Below are 22,076 nucleotides of genomic sequence, written 5' to 3'. Positions count from 1 at the left end.
CTCTGACATCATTGTGACGAGCAAAAAATGTTCGGTAACGATATGAAAGATCGCTTTTTGATTACTTCACGATATTAAACTAAAGGGAAAGTCGACGAGAGGAGCAATCCGATGAACTTTTCTAGCTAGGTTTATAGGACGACCATGATTGATTGATTGATTAGGAGTTAACTGGCATCTTGACAGGACAAGCATGAATGGCAGAGGCAAGGTACAGAGACAATACCCTAGTTACTAGTAGGGCAATGCCTCAGAGATTGGCCACTTATAGATAGATAGATAGATAGATAGATAGATATTTTATTGACCACAACATATACAGCTCATATTTACAATAATTATTTACTTCTGGTCCAAATAAATGCAAAATACTACACTTGGCAATACAATACATTATATACACAAAGGTAGAATAACAGGATTTTAACGTATACAAGATATTATTTTGTGAACATGTACCGGTAATAAAACAAATTCTAGTAGTTATAAAAACATAACAACCAAATTTGGCATTTATGTACAAAATCATACTCCAAAAAGTTGTTTTTTCCTTAATTCAGTAATATACACAAATATTCGTCGAGGATTAATCTAATAATCTTACATTGCTCTGCCAGGGTTCGCTGATCTGAAAATATATCCCTCATGTCATAAAAATTATAAGTATCTCTGATATTTTGTGTCCTTGGGCATATTTGTGTTACGTGTACTGTCTGAATAGCTCCACAGGTACACAGTCGCTCCTCCAAAGGGCAGACAGCCTCTCCCCCTCCTACTCCACCTACCTACTTCCACCGCCAGCGAGTGAGATGCAATCCTGAACCTAGTAAATGAGACTCTATCTAACTCAGAAACATTATGCCTAACAGAATAGATGTCATGAACTAAGAGATCTGGATTGACTTCTCTATATGTTACTTTTCTCGAGGAGTCAGAATTAATGATATTACGCCTGAGTGTCTCCATTGCAACTTCTACATCATCTCTACTATCATTAATCAGTCCTTCTATGTAAGTCTTGGTGTTATACCTGGCTCCTAATGCGGTCTTAATTGAAAATATCAAAGGGTCATCCTCCATCGAAGTCCTCTCTCTCCACATCCTACCAAAAAACTTTCTCTGTTTGCTACGAACAAGATCCCGCAATGGCGGATACCCCAATTCAATATAACATAACACATTACATGTTGTCTTTCTAACGCCAAGCAATAGTTTTAATCCCCAGTTATATAGCTTAACTACCGGCTTCAAGTCTGCATTCAACCATGACTCACACCCATACAGGATAGCTGACATCAAAGCCGCATCAAAAACTTTTTTTTAACAATAAATGGGATATCGTTATTTTTATTAAAAAACGAAACAAATTCAATGATATGTGGCATCCTGGATCGAGCATGTGCCGCAACAGACGAAGTCACAGAGCCATCTACAGTAAAAACTGATCCCAAATATACATATTGTGAGCAGGATTCCACTGTAAGGCTATCGATCTCAATTGGCCTATCGTCTTGTGCTGTTCCACTATTAACAAAAAACTTAGTTTTCCCTGCATTAATTTTCATCCCATAAGTGTGACAATATTGCTTCAATGTAAATATTGTATTTTGTTATTTTAAATAGAAGTTAAAAGAAAATAATGTTATTTTAAGGATGATAGCTTCTATGGTAGTTGCAAGGAGAACTGTATCATCCTTCAACACTAATAAATGGAGCCATGATGAAAAACCATCAGGATTGCAATTATTCTTGATAAGCTTAATGAAATCATTAATGTACAAAATGAAAAGAAGGTACGATGTAGAGCTTCCCTGACGAACTCCCACAGTAGTCGTTATGATTGCAGTACCAATCACGCTGTTTGTTACTCTATAAATAGCTATCAAGGCTGCCAACATAACAGCTCCACAACCTAAACGTCCTAAAACCTTAAATAACATTCCTCTAGGTACTAGATCATAAGCCTGCTTAAAATCAACAAATAGGGCAAAGAGTTTATCCTTTTTCTTCCTAGCCATGTCCATCAGCAATTGCAAAGCTACAATATGTTCCATGCAACCCCTTCCCCTCTGTGCCCCAGCCTGTTCCTTGTAAGGCTTAAACCATGTTTCAAGTCGTGAACAAAGAATCATAGCATACAACTTTGCTAAACAGTTATTAACTGTGATGCCTCTATAATTCTTGGGTTCCTGTCTGTTGCCTTTCTTAAAAATCGTAAAGAGCTTGACCAAAGACTACAAACTAGGACAAGATGCAGGCAGGAAAAGGGCGTTAATCAAAGTAGCGAGTGTTAACAACCATTCTATTGAAAGCAACCTAAGAACACCAGGGGAGACCCCATCTGGAACACATGCCTTATCAGGTCTAATTCTATTAATCTGGGATTGGAGTTCTCCGACTGTTATTTGATCGTCTAAGATAAGGACATTTACAAATGACTATATTTTCATCAACTAGACTGTTTTCTTCAGTATAAAATACATTTTCAAAATATTCTTTGAATTCCTCATCTGTGGGACCCCCATCAGTTTTATTTTCTACCTGAAATTTCCCCTTCCAGTCTACAGCCTGCCAGACTCTCGAGTCATCACGGTTCCGAAGGAGACAGTCCCAGCGGTCGGTCTGTGCTTCTCCACTATCCTCTCTAGACGTTCCCGCCCTACTCTGTCACATTTCAGAACACTGGTATAATACGTTCGATACACTAGAAGCAAAATCATTTACATTAATGATAAAATTATCAGTATCTACGTCCATACCTGAAATTCGGGCATTAAACATGTTTGGGTCAATCCTTTCTACATATGATCAGCGCCCAAGTCCCCTCTCCATCCAAGCTAGGAGCGGGTCTAGAAGCCGAGTCCGGCGGAAAGCCAGGCAGGGACATTTCCAATAGTCCGTCACACCAAATCCCCAAAATAAAACAAGACAAACAGAAAAATTATAGAAATAAGTTATTTGACCCCAATGGATACGACATATAACCACTCCTAAAGAGAGAAGGTTAAAAGAATCAGAAAATGCAGAAGCAGTAACAGAATTCCAGAGCTTGCTTGTAGAAGGGGAAACATTTCGGTAAGTTGTGTAATCTTTATTGAGTTACATGATTTCTTCCGATTGAATTTTGGAGGTGCCAGTGGTCAGTATAGTAGCTAGCTTGTCTGGTGTTGTAATTAAAATCCGGGGATTTAAAGTGGTGTATGTTGAAGGTGATAGTAATATTGATTTTTAACACTCAGGACGAAGGATAGATAGGCCGACATATTCAAGTCAGGCGTTAAAGGTCAAAAAGAAAATTAGGGGGATGAATGAGGCCTTGGTTAGGAGAAATATTAAAATATTCATCTCTCTCTCTCTCTCTCTCTCTCTCTCTCTCTCTCTCTCTCTCTCTCCTATGCATTCAGGAAGCATATACTATAATAAACAAACATATACCATAATAAACAAAAACAAAGCAGCAATGAAAAAAACTGGCCTTTTAAATTACACGAAAATAAAAACAAACTAATAGCAATTCTTGATAACCTATTAAGACCAGTAATGTCAAAGACCAAAAATTGAATTAACTGGACATGAAGGTATTTTCGCCATTATTGTGAACATTACCTGATAGAACAAAACCACTTTAAGTTTTAATTAGATCTGACACTTGAATTTATCTCTTCAGTTATCGTATGCATTGATTTCGTCATTGATATAAGAACGTTTAACATGCGCATCATCGGATATAAATATAATTTGCGCATGTCTGAGTATTATTGGCTCTATAAACATGCAGCAAACAGATGCACAAATAATTTTCATATATGTATGACGTCACAGGTGATCTAGCAAATTAAAGGATTCAGAGTGGCCTTAAGCTGCAACTGTCTCCAGAATCCAAGATGATTAGGACAAGGAAAAGGTGGAGCTGTTGTAGCTTCTGCCAAGTATGCCCAAGAATGCTCTTCTGTCCGGCGAACGCTTTGAGGGTGTAGCTCTAGCGGCTTGTGGAAGATTGTTTGGTCCAATGTTTAGTAAATTCTTTCGTTTAAACTTACATGCTGTCGACCAACTCATGCAAATTATTTTCTTACGATTCCAAAGTTCAAGGTTTCAAAAGTAACGTGCTCCAGTTTACGGTACATAAAGAGGTATGTCACGTAGCCTGTATATCAATCACACTCAAATGCATTATCTCTCTTCTCTCTCTCTCTCTCTCTCTCTCTCTCTCTCTCTCTCTCTCTCTCTCTCTCTCTCTCTCTCTCTCCCTTGTGTGGAGGATGATCTTAACAAAGTCGTGCAAGGTGAACATCTTTTTCATCCAGTTTTTTTTTACGAATACATCTGTGTTATAGAAAATGGGATGCTGTTTACAAAATATCCATTTATCTCGGATAATTCTGTTATAAACTAATCTTTTTTTCGATTTTCTATAGCTTTAATATACTTATGTAGTTGTTGGTCGATATTTCGAAATAATTCATTAGACTTGGAAGAACATTTATTATCATTCAAGGATATTGACCTTCAGAATGCTGTAAACAAAGAAAACGGTCTCGTAACTTGGCCTGGAATTACTGACTGAACTTTGATGCTCTAAGACCAGGAAAACTCTTTTGATGTCTGTTTATAAATAATTGAAATATAATTTGTTTACAACTGTACTACGGTTTGGTGGATTCAAACTAGAACTTTAGTATTCAAAATAAATTCATTTATAGTGTAAGGGTATTTATTTGTTCAATTTGCACTGACAAATAGAGATGCTGGCAATTGTAACCCAAAATAATTCATTGATCAACGTAGTTCTTATTATAGATGGATATGATGATTATAAATTGTCAATTAAAGAATTTGTAGATATTTTTTTTCATTACTGAAAAGCTTATCTAAAGCTGTTGAGCATCCTAACATAACAAGCTCTCTCTCTCTCTCTCTCTCTCTCTCTCTCTCTCTCTCTCTCTCTCTCTCTCTCTCTCTCTCTCTCTCTCTCTCTCTCGTAGCATCTGACAAATTATAAAACTATAGCATTAGTATGGCAATTATCTCTTGCATATTTCCATGACTTTCCAAACCTTACTATATACGTTTTCCTTTGATACCTGGTTAATAAACGACTGGCTTTTTTCCAGGGATTGATCAGTCATGCTTTATGTAATATGATTCTTTTATTTCATAAGATAACTATAACAGGGAAATCTAAGCATCAGGTCTTACCAAGCATGCTTACCTATAGTAACAATATTAATGTCATTACCATTATCAACATATCATCATTATTATCATTATAATTAGCATTATTATTATTATTATTAGTATATATTTATCACTTTTTGTTGTATTAACAATATGTGGCTTCTACTGGGAAGCTTCGGACTCCCATGACTGCTTTCATTATCTAGATTTCTCTACTTAAATTATTTTTCACCAACCATCATTATGAAGCCATTTGTAACCTCTTAAACCTCAACGTTTTAAGCTCCTGTTCTTCTTCTCTTTTTATTTTGATAACTAATTATAATACTTAGACGACAACAGTACTTTCTTCCATCTTTCCGGTTATAGGATAAGAAAAGTAATAATTTTACAGTATTCATATTGAGACGCAGAATAGTAGCTATTGTTAAATCAAACGTTTTTGTGTAGAAGAAATATTAAGAGTGTCATGAGAGACGTTACTTTTTTTAGGATTAATGCATAAACCTTCAAATAACTATGATTATTACGTGAGATGAAACCATAGGGCTATTTAGAAATTAATGACCACTAAAATCCACATGACATATATTAGTTGTAAATAAGTATAGCCTTGCTATTAGGAGCTTGCTGGAAATTATTATTTCAATGGATATTTTATAAGCGCAATGATAGAAACAAGTTTTTATTATTTGATTTGCCAATCTAAGCATAATATAGCCTACGATACACACGCACACACACGTGCATACAGCATATATATATATATATATATATATATATATATATATATATATATATATATATATATATATATAAATTATATATATGTATATATATATAGATATATATATATATATATATATATATATATATATATGTATGTATATATATATATATATATATATATATATATATATATATATATATATATACATACATATATACATATATATATATATATATATATATATATATATATATATATATACATATATATATATATATATATATATATATATATATATATATATGTATGTATGTATATATATATATACAGCATACAGTATATGTATTGCATATTACAATTCAGTATCGACCATTTTTATTGCCATCTTTAATAGGAAAAATTATAAAATCATGAATGATGAACTATTTATTCATTGCATTTGCCATTAATAATATACTATACATTAATGTATCTCAATAAATACTGATGATTAATAATTAGTAACAGCCACAATCTACATAATTTTCCGGAATGCTATTCTCAACCTAACACCTCAACCGAAGGATCCTTTATTCCTTAGCCTCTCCTTCGCCTCCTTGTACATTCTCCTCCCCGCTGAAGGATCCTTGATTCCCGTCAGCGGCCACGCCCCCCGAGCTGATAGGAACCGCGTTAGACTCAACGATTCGGTAGCCAAGTTCGTCAGCGATGTACTTGACGTAGTATTCTGTGCCTTCCGGAGATGTCCAGCTGTAAGTAATTATCATTATCATTATCATTATCATTATTATCATCATCTTCATCATCATCCGGGAAACTTATTTCTATTGAACTAATGATAATGTGTTAATCTCATTATCATTATCATTATCATTATCATTATCATTATTGTTGTTGTTGTTGTTATTTTATGGGTTTTATTATCGTTGTTGCTGATGGTATTATTATTATTATTATTATTATTATTATTATTATTATTATTATTATTGTCGTTTTAACACTCCCTTTTATCGTCTATATTGCCATGATATTACAATTTTCATTAGTACTCATCACACTCTGTAAGTGGCATACTCTTATAAGGAATACTCATATCAAACCCATCAAATAAACAGACACACTTCTTTACCTGTAGGATCCTTCTACCTTATTCCCTGTTTCTCCTTCTTGCTTATGGGCGTGATCCTCTCCTTCTATGTCGAACACAGTGCCTGGACGAGCGCTTGTTGTGGCGATGAATACGGCCATTATCATCAAAACCTTAAGATTAATATTCTAGTCTTAATAAAATTATTCTTTATAAAGTTATCACTTCGGTTGTGCGCACCAATACAAAAAGAACAAAAATACGCTCAGCAAAATAAGAGAAAAATCCGTTTGTTTTGTTTAAGCAAATAACTTCAATTTTAACTTGTTACTTCATATTTGAATATTGCTACATTACCTTTTGATACACGAATTTTTGTATGCTATATGAATAATCATAAACTATACTTACCTCTGTTGAGATTCTTATATATCTGCAATTATATTTTAGGCAATTTTGGATAAGAGATGCTTCGGAAAACTAGTCTACAAGAACAAATCACTTTAGACTAAGAATCTTACCTTAAACTCCATATTGTGAAAAATCTTTCGGGCCACTCTACGAAGTATTCGAATACAATTCTCAACAATTTCCTTATATCCGTATTCTTAGTTTGAAAAGTCTTGTTTCCTATCACCGTCTAATCTAAAGTTTCAATATCGTTCTTCAGTGCTAGGAATTCTGAGGCTTTAAGGTCTGAAAGCACTGGTGTGACTCGATGAAGACAACTGGGGCACTTTGCTTTTATATACCAATTCCTAGGTCACACTGGCATTGTTGGTGAGGGGGGGGGGTCGTGAATGGGGGCCTTCAAGCCCCTCCCATTACCGGGTCAAGAGGCAATCAGGGAAGGTTGTTTGAAACATTTTGCGGTCAAAGGGAAAACTTTCTTTCAACATTGGCTTGAGATATAAAATTTTCTTCTATTTCTATATATTTCACATTATAACAAAAAGGGTAGCAAATAATATTTCCCACGCATTTGTCTCTATTGAATATGTTAAGTTACATAAAATATACATTATTTACTTGTATCTGATATTTTTATTCAAAATAAAACTATTGCTTTAGCAAATAATTTCTTGCAGTATTTATTTACAACGAAAATGATTTTAAAAACCTATTAAACAAGAGATTGCCAATAAAATCATCAATATTCCGTAAAACAAAAAAGATAAAGTAAGACCTGTAAATGCTGATATCATGAGTTTGCCTCACAAGAGAAAATTGGATAAAACATTAGAGCAAAAGGAAATATCTCTTAAAGGAAGACTAACGACGATATTATTGTTAAACATCGGAGTAACGAAGAGACCCCATTTTCTCAGTAATGGAACTTAATTTTCAAAAAAATGTATTTACTAAAAAAAAAATTTCATTCTTGATACCTAGAATTATATGTAAGTTAAAATTCAATTTCTTATAATAAAGAAGCCCAAAAAATTTTTCTTATATTTTCACAATAAAAAGAAAAATAAGTTAAATAATTATTTTTTCCGGCACGATTTCATCCTGCGTCAATATTTTTTTTTTTTTAAACTTAAATACTCATAATAAATTTGTGAAGGACAATTTAGGGTAGTTCATATGCGTTTGTCCATAAAATCTTCAATATATAATCCTATAATTTTATCATGCAAAATGTCAGGTGATTCTAGGTATGCAAAATTCTATCTAATCCTACAAAGTTTTACAAGCATATTTGCAACCAAGGACTTGACTCTAAGTCTACAGTGGTTTTATAATTATCTCTGTATATGAGAAATTTATATTTCCCGTTAGGCCTCTAGAAACGAAGGTAAACATGCCGAGCAAATGTTGACAAGTGTCACCAATTTAATGTTTTATTTATTTATTTTTTTTTTTCAAATTAATTTACACAATTCGATAAGTAACTTGATTACGTGTACGAAAACAGCGATGCTGCACAAAAGCGATCAATTGACTCTTCTGTCTACATATATCGAGCAAATGTTGATGAAAGTGTCACCGATTTCATAATGATTCTTTTCTGTCATTTCTTGACCGTGGGAAATGTGTTCTTTCCTTGAACATATATAGAAAATACTCTAACTCGATATACATTTATGATATAGCGTATTTTACATAAATCAAGCAAATGGTAACAAAAGTCTCCAATTTCACATAATTCTTACATATTAACAAAAGTGTCATTGACCTTATCTTCACATTTTCTCGCAATGCCTTCAGCCTAAACATGCGACCTATATACAATCGTTAAATTAATAAGACCATTTCAGAATCGATAACTCGATAATGTCATCTTTTTAGATGCAATTTCAGTCTTCTAGAGTCACGGTTTTAACCCCGAATTCAGTGGATTTCAACTCTCAAGAAACGATATATTACTTCTTTCCGTTATTTTTATGTCTGTTTCCTTTCTATCTAATCATGTAAGTAACGGCATCTCTTTATAATCGTCACTAATTATATATGTATTTATTTGTTTATAAATAAATTTCCATTTACTTACAAATTTTATTTTTGTTTTCCTCAACCTTTGGTAATTGCCGTTTAATTTAATCTTCGTTCATCTACATTTTCCACATAAGCATCAAATTGTCTGTTTTTGGTTTCTCATAAGGTCAAAATTATAATATCCTCGACTTACTGATACAGAGATATCGAGTATCAAATAACCGACTTTTTAAATCTTTTGTTTTTCCTTTTTATATTTTTTTCGACGTAATCATCGACCTTCCAATACATTTCGATAAAGTGAGCCAAAGCTTTTAATGGTTTAGAATCAGCCCAATTATCTATTTGCGTTCATTAAGGTCACTCCGTACTTTACCGGTAATTAGCCGTAACAGGTGTCACTGATAGTCATGATAGATCTATGGCTAGTACCATGAATTTCAGCTTTCACATGACCTTATGTTACTTAGTGAACTTATGATTGCATTACAGATGACCTAGACTGGAATAGGCTATTCTGAAATATTCAAGGTTTATGAAATTACTCAGAGGCGTTGTGGTTTTATTTCTTTCTTTTTCATTTTTATTTATTAGTCTTTATATTACATTGAATACTATTTGCATCTGTATTTTGTGTCTCTATTCTATTTTCTGTACTGTTTGTTTTAACATATAGCCGTTATGTTCTGTGAAAGAGTTTTCTTTAAATTACTGACTTGATGCATAAAAATGTCAAGCATTGTGATTGAGACCAGAAAAAAACCTATGACAGAAAAGCATATCATGTAATGGGGATTTCTTGAGATGTGGTTGTTTACGTTTAATGCATTTCCAGAAATAAGAAATGAGTGCATCATATAAAAACGCAAAAAGATATTTTTGGGAGAAATTGATGAACAATGCGAGATATTAATGTATAAAAAGAATAATACAAAATCCATTACGAAACCAAAACAAGAATTATATTCATCTAAATAGTAAAAATGCATATTTAATAATACTTGTTGAAATATCCTCATGACCAGCAGAGGCAAGCTAGGACTAGAAAGGGCCAGGCAATGGTTGCTGATAACTCAACAGGATATGAACACTATCAAAGACCTTTTTGAACTGCAAGCAGGGTTCGAACTTCCGACACACGAATCGTGAGTGTCGGACGTTAGCCACGAGGCATATTTATCATTATTATTATTATTATTATTATTATTATTATTATTATTATTATCTAAGCCACAACCTAGTTAGAAAAACAGGACGCTATAAGCCAAAGGGCTCCAACAAGGGAAAATAGCCCAGTGAGGAAAGGAAATAGAAAATAAATAAACTACAAAAAACGTACTGAACAATTAGAATAAAACATTTTGAAAATAGTAACAACATTAGAATAGATCTTCCACATATTAAATGAAAAAAAGAGACTAATATCAGTTTATGAAATGCTAACCGAAACTAGCTTATTTGAAAATCAGTAAGAAATGACACGTGCATACGTCAGTAATCTAATAAACAAAGTAAATAGAACATGCTCTTTAGCCTGCGCAGTGACCTTCATTATTGCATTCCACTGATTAATATACAAAATATACGGCTTTGCCATTAACTTTTGGCAACAAGCGTAAATTCAGACTATGATTTTTTTGCATTTTTATGGCTTTGAACTTAAGCTATAGCGTCCTACTTTTTTCTTTATTTTTGTTGTTGTTGTTGCTAAAGCGCACTCTTATTTTTTTTTTCTTATTCTTTTTTTTGTTAGGCGGAACGGACATTTCTTAAAAGTTCAATGCCACAAACAGTCTATTCATTACGCTTCAATGAGAGAGAGAAAACAAATTGTATAGTAGAAAAGCTCATAGTAACCTCATTCTGAGAAGAGAGAGAGAGAGAGAGAGAGAGAGAGAGAGAGAGAGAGAGAGAGAGAGAGAGAGAGAGAGAGAAAGAGAGAGTGAGTTATAAAGTTATACAGTACAAGTATGTATCTAGATGTATCTGAATAAATATGAGTAACGACCTACTCGAAATCACACATATATATATATATATATATATATATATATATATATATATATATATATATATATATATATATATATATATATATATATATATATACAGTATATATATATGTGTGTGTGTGTAGAACGATGATAGATCATGGCATTCCTAAACATTTCATTACCGACATTTAACGTTTCAAGCGAGCACTGTGCTCATAATCGAATAGTCCGTTGACAAGAAAACAGGATCATGTTTTCAACAATCCAAAAGTCACAATAACCACATATATAGACAATTTAGATAAGTTAGAATCTGATGGAGTAAGTGAACTCGTCTTGATGTTGTCTTTTGATTAACAAGATTCTATAATTGTTATCTAACTTTCACTATTTCCGTAATTTAATATTTGGAAATCCCTGTTTTTAAACTGAAATTACACATGACCTCGCATTTATAGTTTTTTTATGAAAGAACTTTTGGAACTTGGTAATGGTTGGTTACTATGGCAGCTCACCTCCCTGCGGTTGGAATATTTTGAAGAGAGAGTTCTAGTAAAATAGAGAGTTCATGCTAATTGGCAAACAGGACTAATGAAAAGGTAAACGAGCATCAGTAAGCTGGTAGGAAATTATCTTTATGATTAATGAGAATTTAGATAACAATTAATGAATGAAAACAATATTTAATGTTTATTTAAGGCTAATGGTATAGGCCCTATAGGGTAATGTTGTTAAATCCAGTGCCACGGACGAATACAGAAAGATTTATGAAGTCCTCAGTTTAGAGTCAAAGTAATACTAAACTTGAGCTTTCCTTAGTATTAGAAATCCAGTCGGTATTTCATAGTATATGTGTATCTTTCATTTATTTATTCCCATTCATTATATATTTCATGTTTTTCTTTATATCTGCTCTGGTGTATTATCTCCTCTGTTTTTCTCGGTGGAAGTTGTGTTGTTTTACGTTAAACCGATCATATTCTAGAAGGAGCTCTTGGTTAGAAAAGTAGGATTATGTCAAATTGATTAGTGGATCAAGTGAAGACCTCTAGCATTAACGCAAAGTAAAGATAGTTTTAACAAATGAATGCATATTGAAATAAAAAAAATCTCTCTCTCTCTCTCTCTCTCTCTCTCTCTCTCTCTCTCTCTCTCTCTCTCTCTCTCTCTCTCTCTCTCTCTCTCACACACATACTATTTATATATATGTGTATGTGTTTGTGTATGTGTCTGTGTGTACATGAATATATAATACTCCTTGTCCCTTCTGAAGAGGTTAGTGCCAGATATACACAGCCTTTTGTTTGTCGAGAAGCCTAAAAATAAATCTTATTGTTGAATTCGACCTTGTAGATATTGATTTTTGTATCAAAAGAATTAGGTTGTCCAACACAATTTTTAAATATATGAGTGATATTCACGACATTTGAATATACGAGTATCTCTTGGCAAGGACAGTCTTACTGAGTGCTTCAGACCTTTTGTGCGTATGATATTTAATGTTCATTTGCCTTGTCAAAGGTATTTGTAGGCCTTGATTCAGGTAAGGTAGCTGAAAAACGTTCTTAAACCTTTTGTTGAATCTCTCTCTCTCTCTCTCTCTCTCTCTCTCTCTCTCTCTCTCTCTCTCTCTCTCTCTCTCTCTCTCTCTAATAGAATTCCGTGACGTTCTGAAATTTTTGAATGAAAAACAGTTTTTTTTTCTGCTAACTTGTTTGTAAATGTAATTTAAACGTGTGATAGACAATTCCACCAGAAATAGACCTCAATATATCCACAGGTAAAGATTGTCATAAAAAACCACCAATATCTGTTTAGATTTATTGATCGTGCATCAACAAAAATATGTTCATAATTACTATGAAACAGGTAAGTAAATCCGGGAAATTCCGAAAATTGACATTTGTAAATCTATGTACATTTAATCAGTAACAAATGGAATGACAACAATTCTGTGAATATTCTAAAATGGCATTTTAAAATTCATGAATACATATCATTATTTCTATTTTCATTATTATTCTAATTATCATTAATCATTAATACTAACATTATCATCATAATCTTTATCAGCACGATTACTTTCACATCTCAACAATATTATTATTATTATTATTATTTGGTAAGCTTCAATCCTGTATGAAAAAAATGCTGCCAACGTCCACGAGTAAAATATAATAGAAGAGAAACATCGATGAATCCTATCCTCCAACGCAAAGGGCCGCTGTTAAATTTCGCCAGTCATCTCTATCTTGTGCTTTTAATTCAATACTTCTTCATTCATGATCGCCTACTTCACGCTTCATAGTCCTCAGCCAGGTAGGCCTGGGTCTTCCAACTCTTCTAGTGCCTTGATGTAGCCCAGTTGAACGTTTGGTGAGTGCAAAGAGCATGCCCAAACCATCTCCATCTACCCTTCATCATGATCTCATCCACATATGGCAATCGAGTAATCACTCTTATAGTTTCATTTCTAATCCTGTCTTACCATTAAACTTCCAATATCTTTCTGAGGGCTTTATTCTCAAATTTATCAAGTCTATTGGAGATAGTTTCATTGTCATACGATGACTCATGTCCATATAATAACACCGATCTCACTAAAGTGATATCTAGTCTTATTTTTTACATGTAATTTCAGGCGATTTGATTTCCAAATTTTACTTGACCTACCCATTGTCTGATTTCCTTTTTTCAATTTTTCACAACAATTTAATTCTAAAGATCCTGTATTGGAGATCATAGTTCCTAAATACTTAAATGATTCTACCTCATTAATCCTTTCTCGTTCCAATGATATTTCATCTTTCATTGCATACTCCGTTTTCATCATCTCTGTCTTTCTTCTATGTATATATATATATATATATATATATATATATATATATATATACACACTTATATATATGTATATATACACATATATACTGTATATATATATATATATATATATATATATATATATATATATATATATATATATACATATATATATATATATATATATATATATATATATACACATATATATATATGTATATATAAATATATATAGATATATATAGATATATATATATATATATATATATATATATTATATATATATATATATATATATATATATATATTCATTTATAAAGGGAAGAATGAAATGATTTGGGATATTCAATGAGATGTAGAAATTTTTAATATCTTAATCACTTCGAAATATATCATAGCACAGGATTTGATAATCAGTGGGATAACAGAATTGATTGATTTAATAGATGTATATTAATTATATGGTAACCCTCAATATAAAAAAGATAAGCGGACGTCTTAGTTATAAGTGGCTTTATCAAATCACCCTCACCTTTTCAACCATTAATCTACAAAAAAGTCACCTTATACTTTTTGCCCATTAAATCCCAATTCCGTGACACAAGGGTGACCCAAGTGGGCGTGACCATTTCATAGTATATATACTTGTGTCTGCAGGGAGCTAAGCATTGTAGCAGCTACACAACAATCCTCCTCATCTCACTTCTCAATTGGTGGTATATTGACTAATTAACATGAATTTCCGAGTAAGTATTTCAGCAGTTGACTGAACAATAGCATTTTTGTGTATTAGCAAATTAGTTCAGAATTCAATCTATGCTTTTCATTGTACTATTTAACCAACGCAAATTTCAGAATAGGTGTTTCGGTATATTAACAACTCAATAAGAATGTTTTGATTATTTTCATGAAATGTTATAGTACACGGCAAGTGTTTCTGTTTATTGATTAATGTGTATGATTGTTACAATAAATTTAGAAAAACATTATTCAAATAGCACTAACCTCTGAGTGAGCATTTCCGTATAATAATTGATAAGAATTACTTTTAGAATAGATTTTTCTCCATATTAATCAGTAAATGTAAATTTTGTGATAAGGTTTGTGTTTTTCAATTGATAAAGATTATCTTCATCAATGCATCTTTGTCTAAATACATCAGTACAATTTTCATAGCAGGATTTTTAATAGGTTAATCAAACGGCACTAAATTGAAAAGTAGATTTTTTTCTGAATACTAATCACTAATTGTGATTCTTATCAAAATAGTATGAGAACATTTCCTAACCAACAAATGCTTTACAATGCTTCATTATAAATACATTGTTAATGCATCTTAACTGGCCATCAATTCTTTAAATCAATAAATCAATATGAACTTTATGGTGAATGTTCAAACTAGTTAATTCTCAAATTTGGTAATTGAATTCCAAGAGTAAAGTTCATCGACGCGCACATAAATCTATATTATTGATTTCAAATAAACACTTTCTTTCATTCTTAGGCCTTACTAACGATCTAATTTTCAGTGATGTATGTTTAGAGAATATTTCCTATTCTCTAATAGGATATGAAAATTCAGTTTTATTAATTCTTTATAAGAATGTCAGAAAATAATTTTGTAGATTACAGAGTGATATTTATTCATTGAGCAAATATATTGAAAATCAGAATATACTTCGAGCGCGTTTTGTTAATTGTGCATTTATCAAAACCCGATTGAATTCGTAGTGAATAACTGAATTTTCCTTCGATTTTTTATAATTTGTTACTTGATTCTAGTAAGGACAGTCCATTATTTTTTTTATTTTATAAACAAAATACTAAAACTAAGTAATTCACGATGCATTCCCTTCATTTATCTATTGTCATAGATGATATGGTATAAATTGCACATTAACCTTATCGTCATATGTTTTCAAAGTATTTTTCTACTGTAAAGGTATGTCAACATGAAACTCCGGTATTCTCTACCTAAAACTATTAATGTGATCGATCACCTGTTACTTGACGCACTATTTTTCACTCATTCTTATTTTCAAACATGCCACATCATAATTCTTCAAGACAACAATTGCTTCGACTCATTCATGTTAATTTATCCCAATTTCAATCATTTATGATTAATGCACCTATTGTATTGAACAGCTATTGAACTTTTAAGCTTAAATATGTTTACATTTGACTAGTTATTGGGTATTATGTTTGTCACAGGATGTGAGTACCCAATACTAAAGTGTCAAACAATACACAGTTCAGTTGAAAAATTACAAAGAGAGTTAACAGGTGAAATTGTCAAGTTCATTGTTATAATTCTTTATTTTCCTACAACAATAACGAGGGTGATAAAAATACTACTATTACTAATATATTTTTTTGTTACTTATACTATTACTGTTATTACTGATACCACATCTGTTGTTTCTGTTGCTTGATTATTGCAAACTGATCTTTATCTTATAAAAACTGCAAAACGATATTCAGACCAATGTTATACAACGCAGGTCACCGCCCTCTTCCTGTGCTTTGGTGTCTTGGTGTCAGCCAATCCCGGAAGCATCATGGACTTCGAGGGAGACGAACATCAACACCAGCAAGAAGGACAAGGCGGAGAAGCGGTGCAGGGGTCTTACAGGTAAGCTCATGGATATAAGATCTGGATCTATAAAGTTGGGTCTTATGGCTAACACTCGTCTGTAGGAGGGTGGGGGGTCACATTCAGAGCCAATGTGTAACTTGTGGAAATCTCCACAGTTGCTATGTAAAGCAAAATTCACGGATATTGAACAAGGTGTAAGACAAATATATGGATTGGAGGTAAAGTATTAGGCTAAAATGCTGGTGCAGCTGGTTATGCTGGAACGGTTCAAAGATCATCTCAAAATGTCTACAGAGCACCGCATGTAGGGCGCAGATATAGGCGGTAATGGAGCAAGGGTAAAATTGTGGATACTTCCTCAAAGTTAAATTTACCCATTAACTAAGATTTGAAGCACGTTTCTTTTGGTGGTTAGTTGACTGCTTCAGGTATCAGCTAGGATGAAAGGAGCATAGGACTATTAAACTCCTCATTAACATTAATCGAGATTCTAAAGTGGATTTTGCAGTAGGGTTGCAAAGTAATTGGCGATTAGATTTTTGGCAGCTTCCTGAATAAACCATTGAATCTCTGTTTACTTAGGTATTGAATTGCGTACACGGTGGTTAGTTGACTGCTATAGGTCGCTGCTATGGCGAAGAGCCTTTTCGTAGAAAGGCCTACCTAGAACCAGAAGGTTGTCGAGTATAACTAATTAAAAAGAATCCATTTGCACCATTATTGCATAAATAGTGAAATTATTATTATTATTATTATTATTATTATTATTATTATTATTATTATTATTATTATTATTATTATTATTCCTTTTCTAAAACTTAATTTTATTGATTACCATTGTTCACTGTTTCTTCTTTCTCTTAGCAGGACTTCTCCTTAGGGAAGCGATTATTATTATTATTATTATTATTATTATTATTATTATTATTATTATTATTATTGCCAACTGTTTGTTCCTTCTCTCAGCTGGACTTCTCCGGAGGGAAGCGAATTTTATGTGAAATACATCGCTGACGAAAATGGGTACCGCGTGGTGGAGTCCAATGCAATTCCTGTGGACGCTGACGGAGTAGCAGCCGACGGGAATCAAGGGTCCTTCAGCGGAGAAGATGAAGGAGGAGAAGCATAAGAAGCAAAAGAGAATTAAGAGAAGAGAAGACGTAATGGCGAAAGTGGTGAAAGATCAGAAACAATATATGATGGGAATAGTTTCTATTTTAATGAAACTTTAAATATGATGAAATAGAGAATGTTTTAGCTAAATTGAATTTAGTTTTATTCATTCAATAAAATGAGTAGTATGAAAGGAAAAAAGAGGGAAAAATACATTAATTAGTAAAAGGTAAAGAGAATGTAGAGAAAGGAAAAAACATTACGAGTAATAAAAAAGCATGTTTCTTCAGAAATGGTATATCTAATGTTATAAGGAATGTTTTAGTTACTCTTTATTTTCTTCATTGCTTATGAATAAAAAAGATAGAATATTTACTTCTTTAATTATCATCGTATACATAACTTATTATGGCCTATTATTTAATGTACTAATAATTTTGAGATAACAACTGTTATTTCTATACTTTTAAGAAGAGCCAGTAAGTTTTCCACTTATGGGTCACTACAGCACAGATCTACTTCCATTCCTAATAATATTTGAAAATTCTTGTTCATAATAATATTCATAAATGTATTATAACAATATCTGTCATAATTTGCATAAGTCCTCATTTCTCGGTCTCAAATTTTGACTTTTATTTATTTCTCTTATTTTTTTCCCACACCACATCTCTCTCTCTCTCTCTCTCTCTCTCTCTCTCTCTCTCTCTCTCAGTTGCCCCTATGCGCAAGTAATGGCGCATTTACTTCAAAACCCAGTAAAAGTCAAGTCGATTATTGAAAACAACGAGGAAAGGAACGCCATGGGGGGCTACTCTTTAGACATCCTTATTAGCTCCGCTAGCCAAAGCATGTTAGTGGAACGTCATGGTTCATAGCTGAATTAGAAAAAGAGAAAAGGAATACCAGACGTGAGTAATCACTTCTTCGTAAAAAATGTTTATCATCACTTAATGGGAAATGAGAGAAACTGAGTCGAGGGGCAATGCTCTTTGCCTTATAATTTAATGTTCTGTCTATCTTTGTTCTTCGTTCATGGGGATACCTTAACGTGGTAAAAGGGTTTGTGTATCGCCACAACCAGCAAAGGTGTAATAGCCAAGTCCACCCGTACTAGGTTGGTTTGCTGTTAGCGATCCTACAAAAATATCCTATCATCATCAATCCGTACGGGTTAGCTTGGGGATGACCTGCAGTGGACTAGAAAGGCTGAATTTATTGTTGTTGCTGTATGTGTATAGGCATATATATATATATATGTATATATATATATATATATATATATATATATATATATATATACAGTAATGCCTCATAACACTAAATTAATTGGTTCCGTAAGGGCTTTCGTAAAGTGATTTTTTTGTGTTGCGAGGCCCTTTTTACATGTAAATAGCCTAATTCGTTCCAGACCCTAGAAAAACACCACAGTAAATGATTATAAAAATGATATACACCACTAAACAGTACTAAATATATGAAAAGTACTGTAATTTGATCATTTATTGATGAATTAACATTGATAATCTGTAAAAGAAGTGTTTAATTAGAACAAACAGTAAAAATACAGTAAAAAAAATGTAGAACCTTAATTTTGGAGTGAGGCGATGAAGTGCGGGGCAGTAGAGGAGGATGAAAACGGTGGAAAAACCTTTACAAGTGGCAGATAACGTTAAAACTTAACTTTACAAAACAGATTTATAAATGACAGAAAACATTAACACTTAATTTTAGGAAACGCATTTACAAATGACAGGAAATATTACCACGTACCTTTACGATAAACTTAGAATAAAAAAAAAAATATTTTGTATTATTTTTTTTTACTTTACATTTTGTATTTTCTAAATCTAATTACGCTTCTTATTTTCTCCATCATTGCCACTTTTCTTTCGTTTATTAACTGGCCCTTGGTGTGCTTTTACCGAAGGCCATTTTCTAAAATAATCGTCCAAAGAAACTTTTTACTACCTGTTTCTTAAAATTTTCCTGAAATGACTCGGGCAAACGTCATTACAGTGCTCAAGCACATGACCTGCGAGAAGTTTTTCTGGGTGTCTCTTTTCTATGAGAGCCACTATTTTAAAGTAGCCACTTAGATCCTCCTTAATTTCTGCCAATGTCAGTGGATCATCCTCCTCCCCCTTGCTGTACTCTTCCTGAACTACGTTCACTTCAGGTCATCCGTCGTAAGTTCATCTTGGTGCTCCTCGATAAGCTCATCAATGTCGGCCTCATCAACTTCCATATCCATGGACTTCCCGAGTGTAACGATCTCAGCAACTTCAGAGTGAGCAACAGGCTTAGAATCGTTAACATTTTCGGAATCATTTTCAGTTTGGCCTGAGTGGAAGCCCTCAAAATCTCGTGCAGAGACGGCATCAGGCCACAGCTTCTTCCAAGCAGAGTTTAAGGTGCGCCTCGAAATCTCCTGCCAAGCTTGATCGATCATTTTGAGGCATATCACAGTATATCAAAATGCTCCTTCCAAAATTGACGAAACGTGAGGTTTGTGCTCTCAATGATTTCAAAACATCTCTTGAAGAGATATTTCGTATAAAGCTTCTTGAAGTTTGAAATCACTTGCTGGTCCATGGGCTGGAGGAGAGGAATATTGTGCTACAATATCTTTAAGGAAGGGGGGAGGAAGGATGGTGAGCAAGGGCATTGTCCAGCACCAGCAGGCATTTCAAAGGGGACGCTTCTCTTCCAAATACTTTTTCACAGTCGGGCCAAAACAAATCCACTCGATAAGCAATTGTCTTGTTACTCAGGCGTTTCCATTAGCCCTCCACAAGTTTAGATTTTCCTTAGTGACTTTGTGGGTCTTGAAGGTTCGAGGAGTATCGGAGTGATACACCAGCAGGGGCTTCACCTTGCAATCCCCACTGGCATTTGCACAGAGTGCAAAGGTAAGCCTGTCCTTCATAGGCTTATGCCCAGGTAGCCTCTTTTCTTCTGCCGTGATGTACGTTTGATGAGGCCTTTTTTTTCCAAAAAAGCCCAGTCTCGTCGCAATTGAAGACTTGTTGGGGACTTTAGCCTTCCCGGACAGTCAACTCGTCGAACGTCTTAACAAAGGCTTCGGCCGCTTTCGTCCGAGCTTGCAGCCTCTCCATGACGCACCACCGAATGAATGCCTGAGTGTCTCTTAAGTTTTTTAAACCACTCACGAGACGCCTTGAATTCTGGGGGTGCCTACTTCGTTGTTCCTTTTCCTGCGTTAGCTTCGGCCTGAGCAAGCATGAGATCACCGAAAATGGCACTGGGTTTCTCGCAGATTATCTCTTTGGTGATAGTGTCTCCAGCCATTTCTTTGTCCTTTCTCCAGAAAAGCAGCAATCTGTCCATCCCATCATGGATGTGACTCCTCTTGCTGGAGAAAACAGTCACGCCCTTAGAAGGTGTTGCTTCTTTGATAGCTTCCTTCTGCTTCAGGATCGTTCCTATAGTAGACGGATTTCGGCTATATTCCTTCGTTAGCAGACTTAGCAGCATACCAGCCTCATATTTTTTTATCATTTCCATATTCATCCTCATGGAAAGCATCATCCTCTTCTCTCCCTTGACATCAGCGGCTTTCCTGGGACCCATGGCTAATGATGTAACGTAATATCACACACGATAACAGTTCGTACTGTAAAATTGTTATGAAAGTAAAATCACAAACACTAAGTGAATACGTACAATACCGTTGCCGGAACGAAAAGATAAACGATGGGATACAGAACAGTAGAGGCCGATCAATAGGAGAGCAGGATCTCATGGTGGTAACTAGCATCCAAGTAGGGAGATAACCAATGGGAACGCAGGAGGATGGTAGAGAGTTTACGGGCTGGCAGCACGCGAATTTTAAAATCCGTCTCGGATACGGTCGGGCTCCCACCCCGTAGCGCCTTTTGTTGTCCGAAAATTTTTCGTAATCTGAATCGTAAAATTCTTCGCATCTCCTTTCGTAAAGTGAAAATTTCATAAGACAATTCTTTCGTATCAAGAGGTTTGAATATATATATATATATATATATGTATATATATATATATATATACATATATATATATATATATATATATATATACATATATATATATATATGCCTATATATATATATATATATA

At 33.5% G+C, this 22,076-nt stretch overlaps 2 protein-coding genes across 2 annotated transcripts; one reads left to right on the top strand and one right to left on the bottom strand.

The window, feature by feature from the left end:
- Window positions 1-1,397: 1,397 nt before the first annotated feature.
- Window positions 1,398-18,331, top strand: LOC137627286 (uncharacterized). Its single transcript, XM_068358367.1, has 5 exons — window positions 1,398-1,434; window positions 2,561-2,620; window positions 6,416-6,660; window positions 16,753-16,883; window positions 17,814-18,331. The coding sequence occupies exons 1-5, from the start codon at window positions 1,398-1,400 to the stop codon at window positions 17,974-17,976; spliced, it is 636 nt and encodes a 211-aa protein (XP_068214468.1). The 3' UTR covers window positions 17,977-18,331.
- A 2,827-nt stretch (window positions 18,332-21,158) lies between these two features.
- LOC137627285 (putative CENPB DNA-binding domain-containing protein 1) lies at window positions 21,159-21,554 on the bottom strand. Its single transcript, XM_068358366.1, has one exon. The coding sequence runs from the start codon at window positions 21,552-21,554 to the stop codon at window positions 21,159-21,161; it is 396 nt and encodes a 131-aa protein (XP_068214467.1).
- Window positions 21,555-22,076: the final 522 nt, after the last annotated feature.

This window comes from Palaemon carinicauda, chromosome 35, assembly GCF_036898095.1.
Source record: "Palaemon carinicauda isolate YSFRI2023 chromosome 35, ASM3689809v2, whole genome shotgun sequence".
Taxonomy (NCBI): Eukaryota; Metazoa; Arthropoda; class Malacostraca; order Decapoda; family Palaemonidae; genus Palaemon; species Palaemon carinicauda.
The sequence above is the reverse complement of the archived record's forward strand: the minus strand, read 5'-3'. Positions and strand labels throughout refer to the sequence as shown.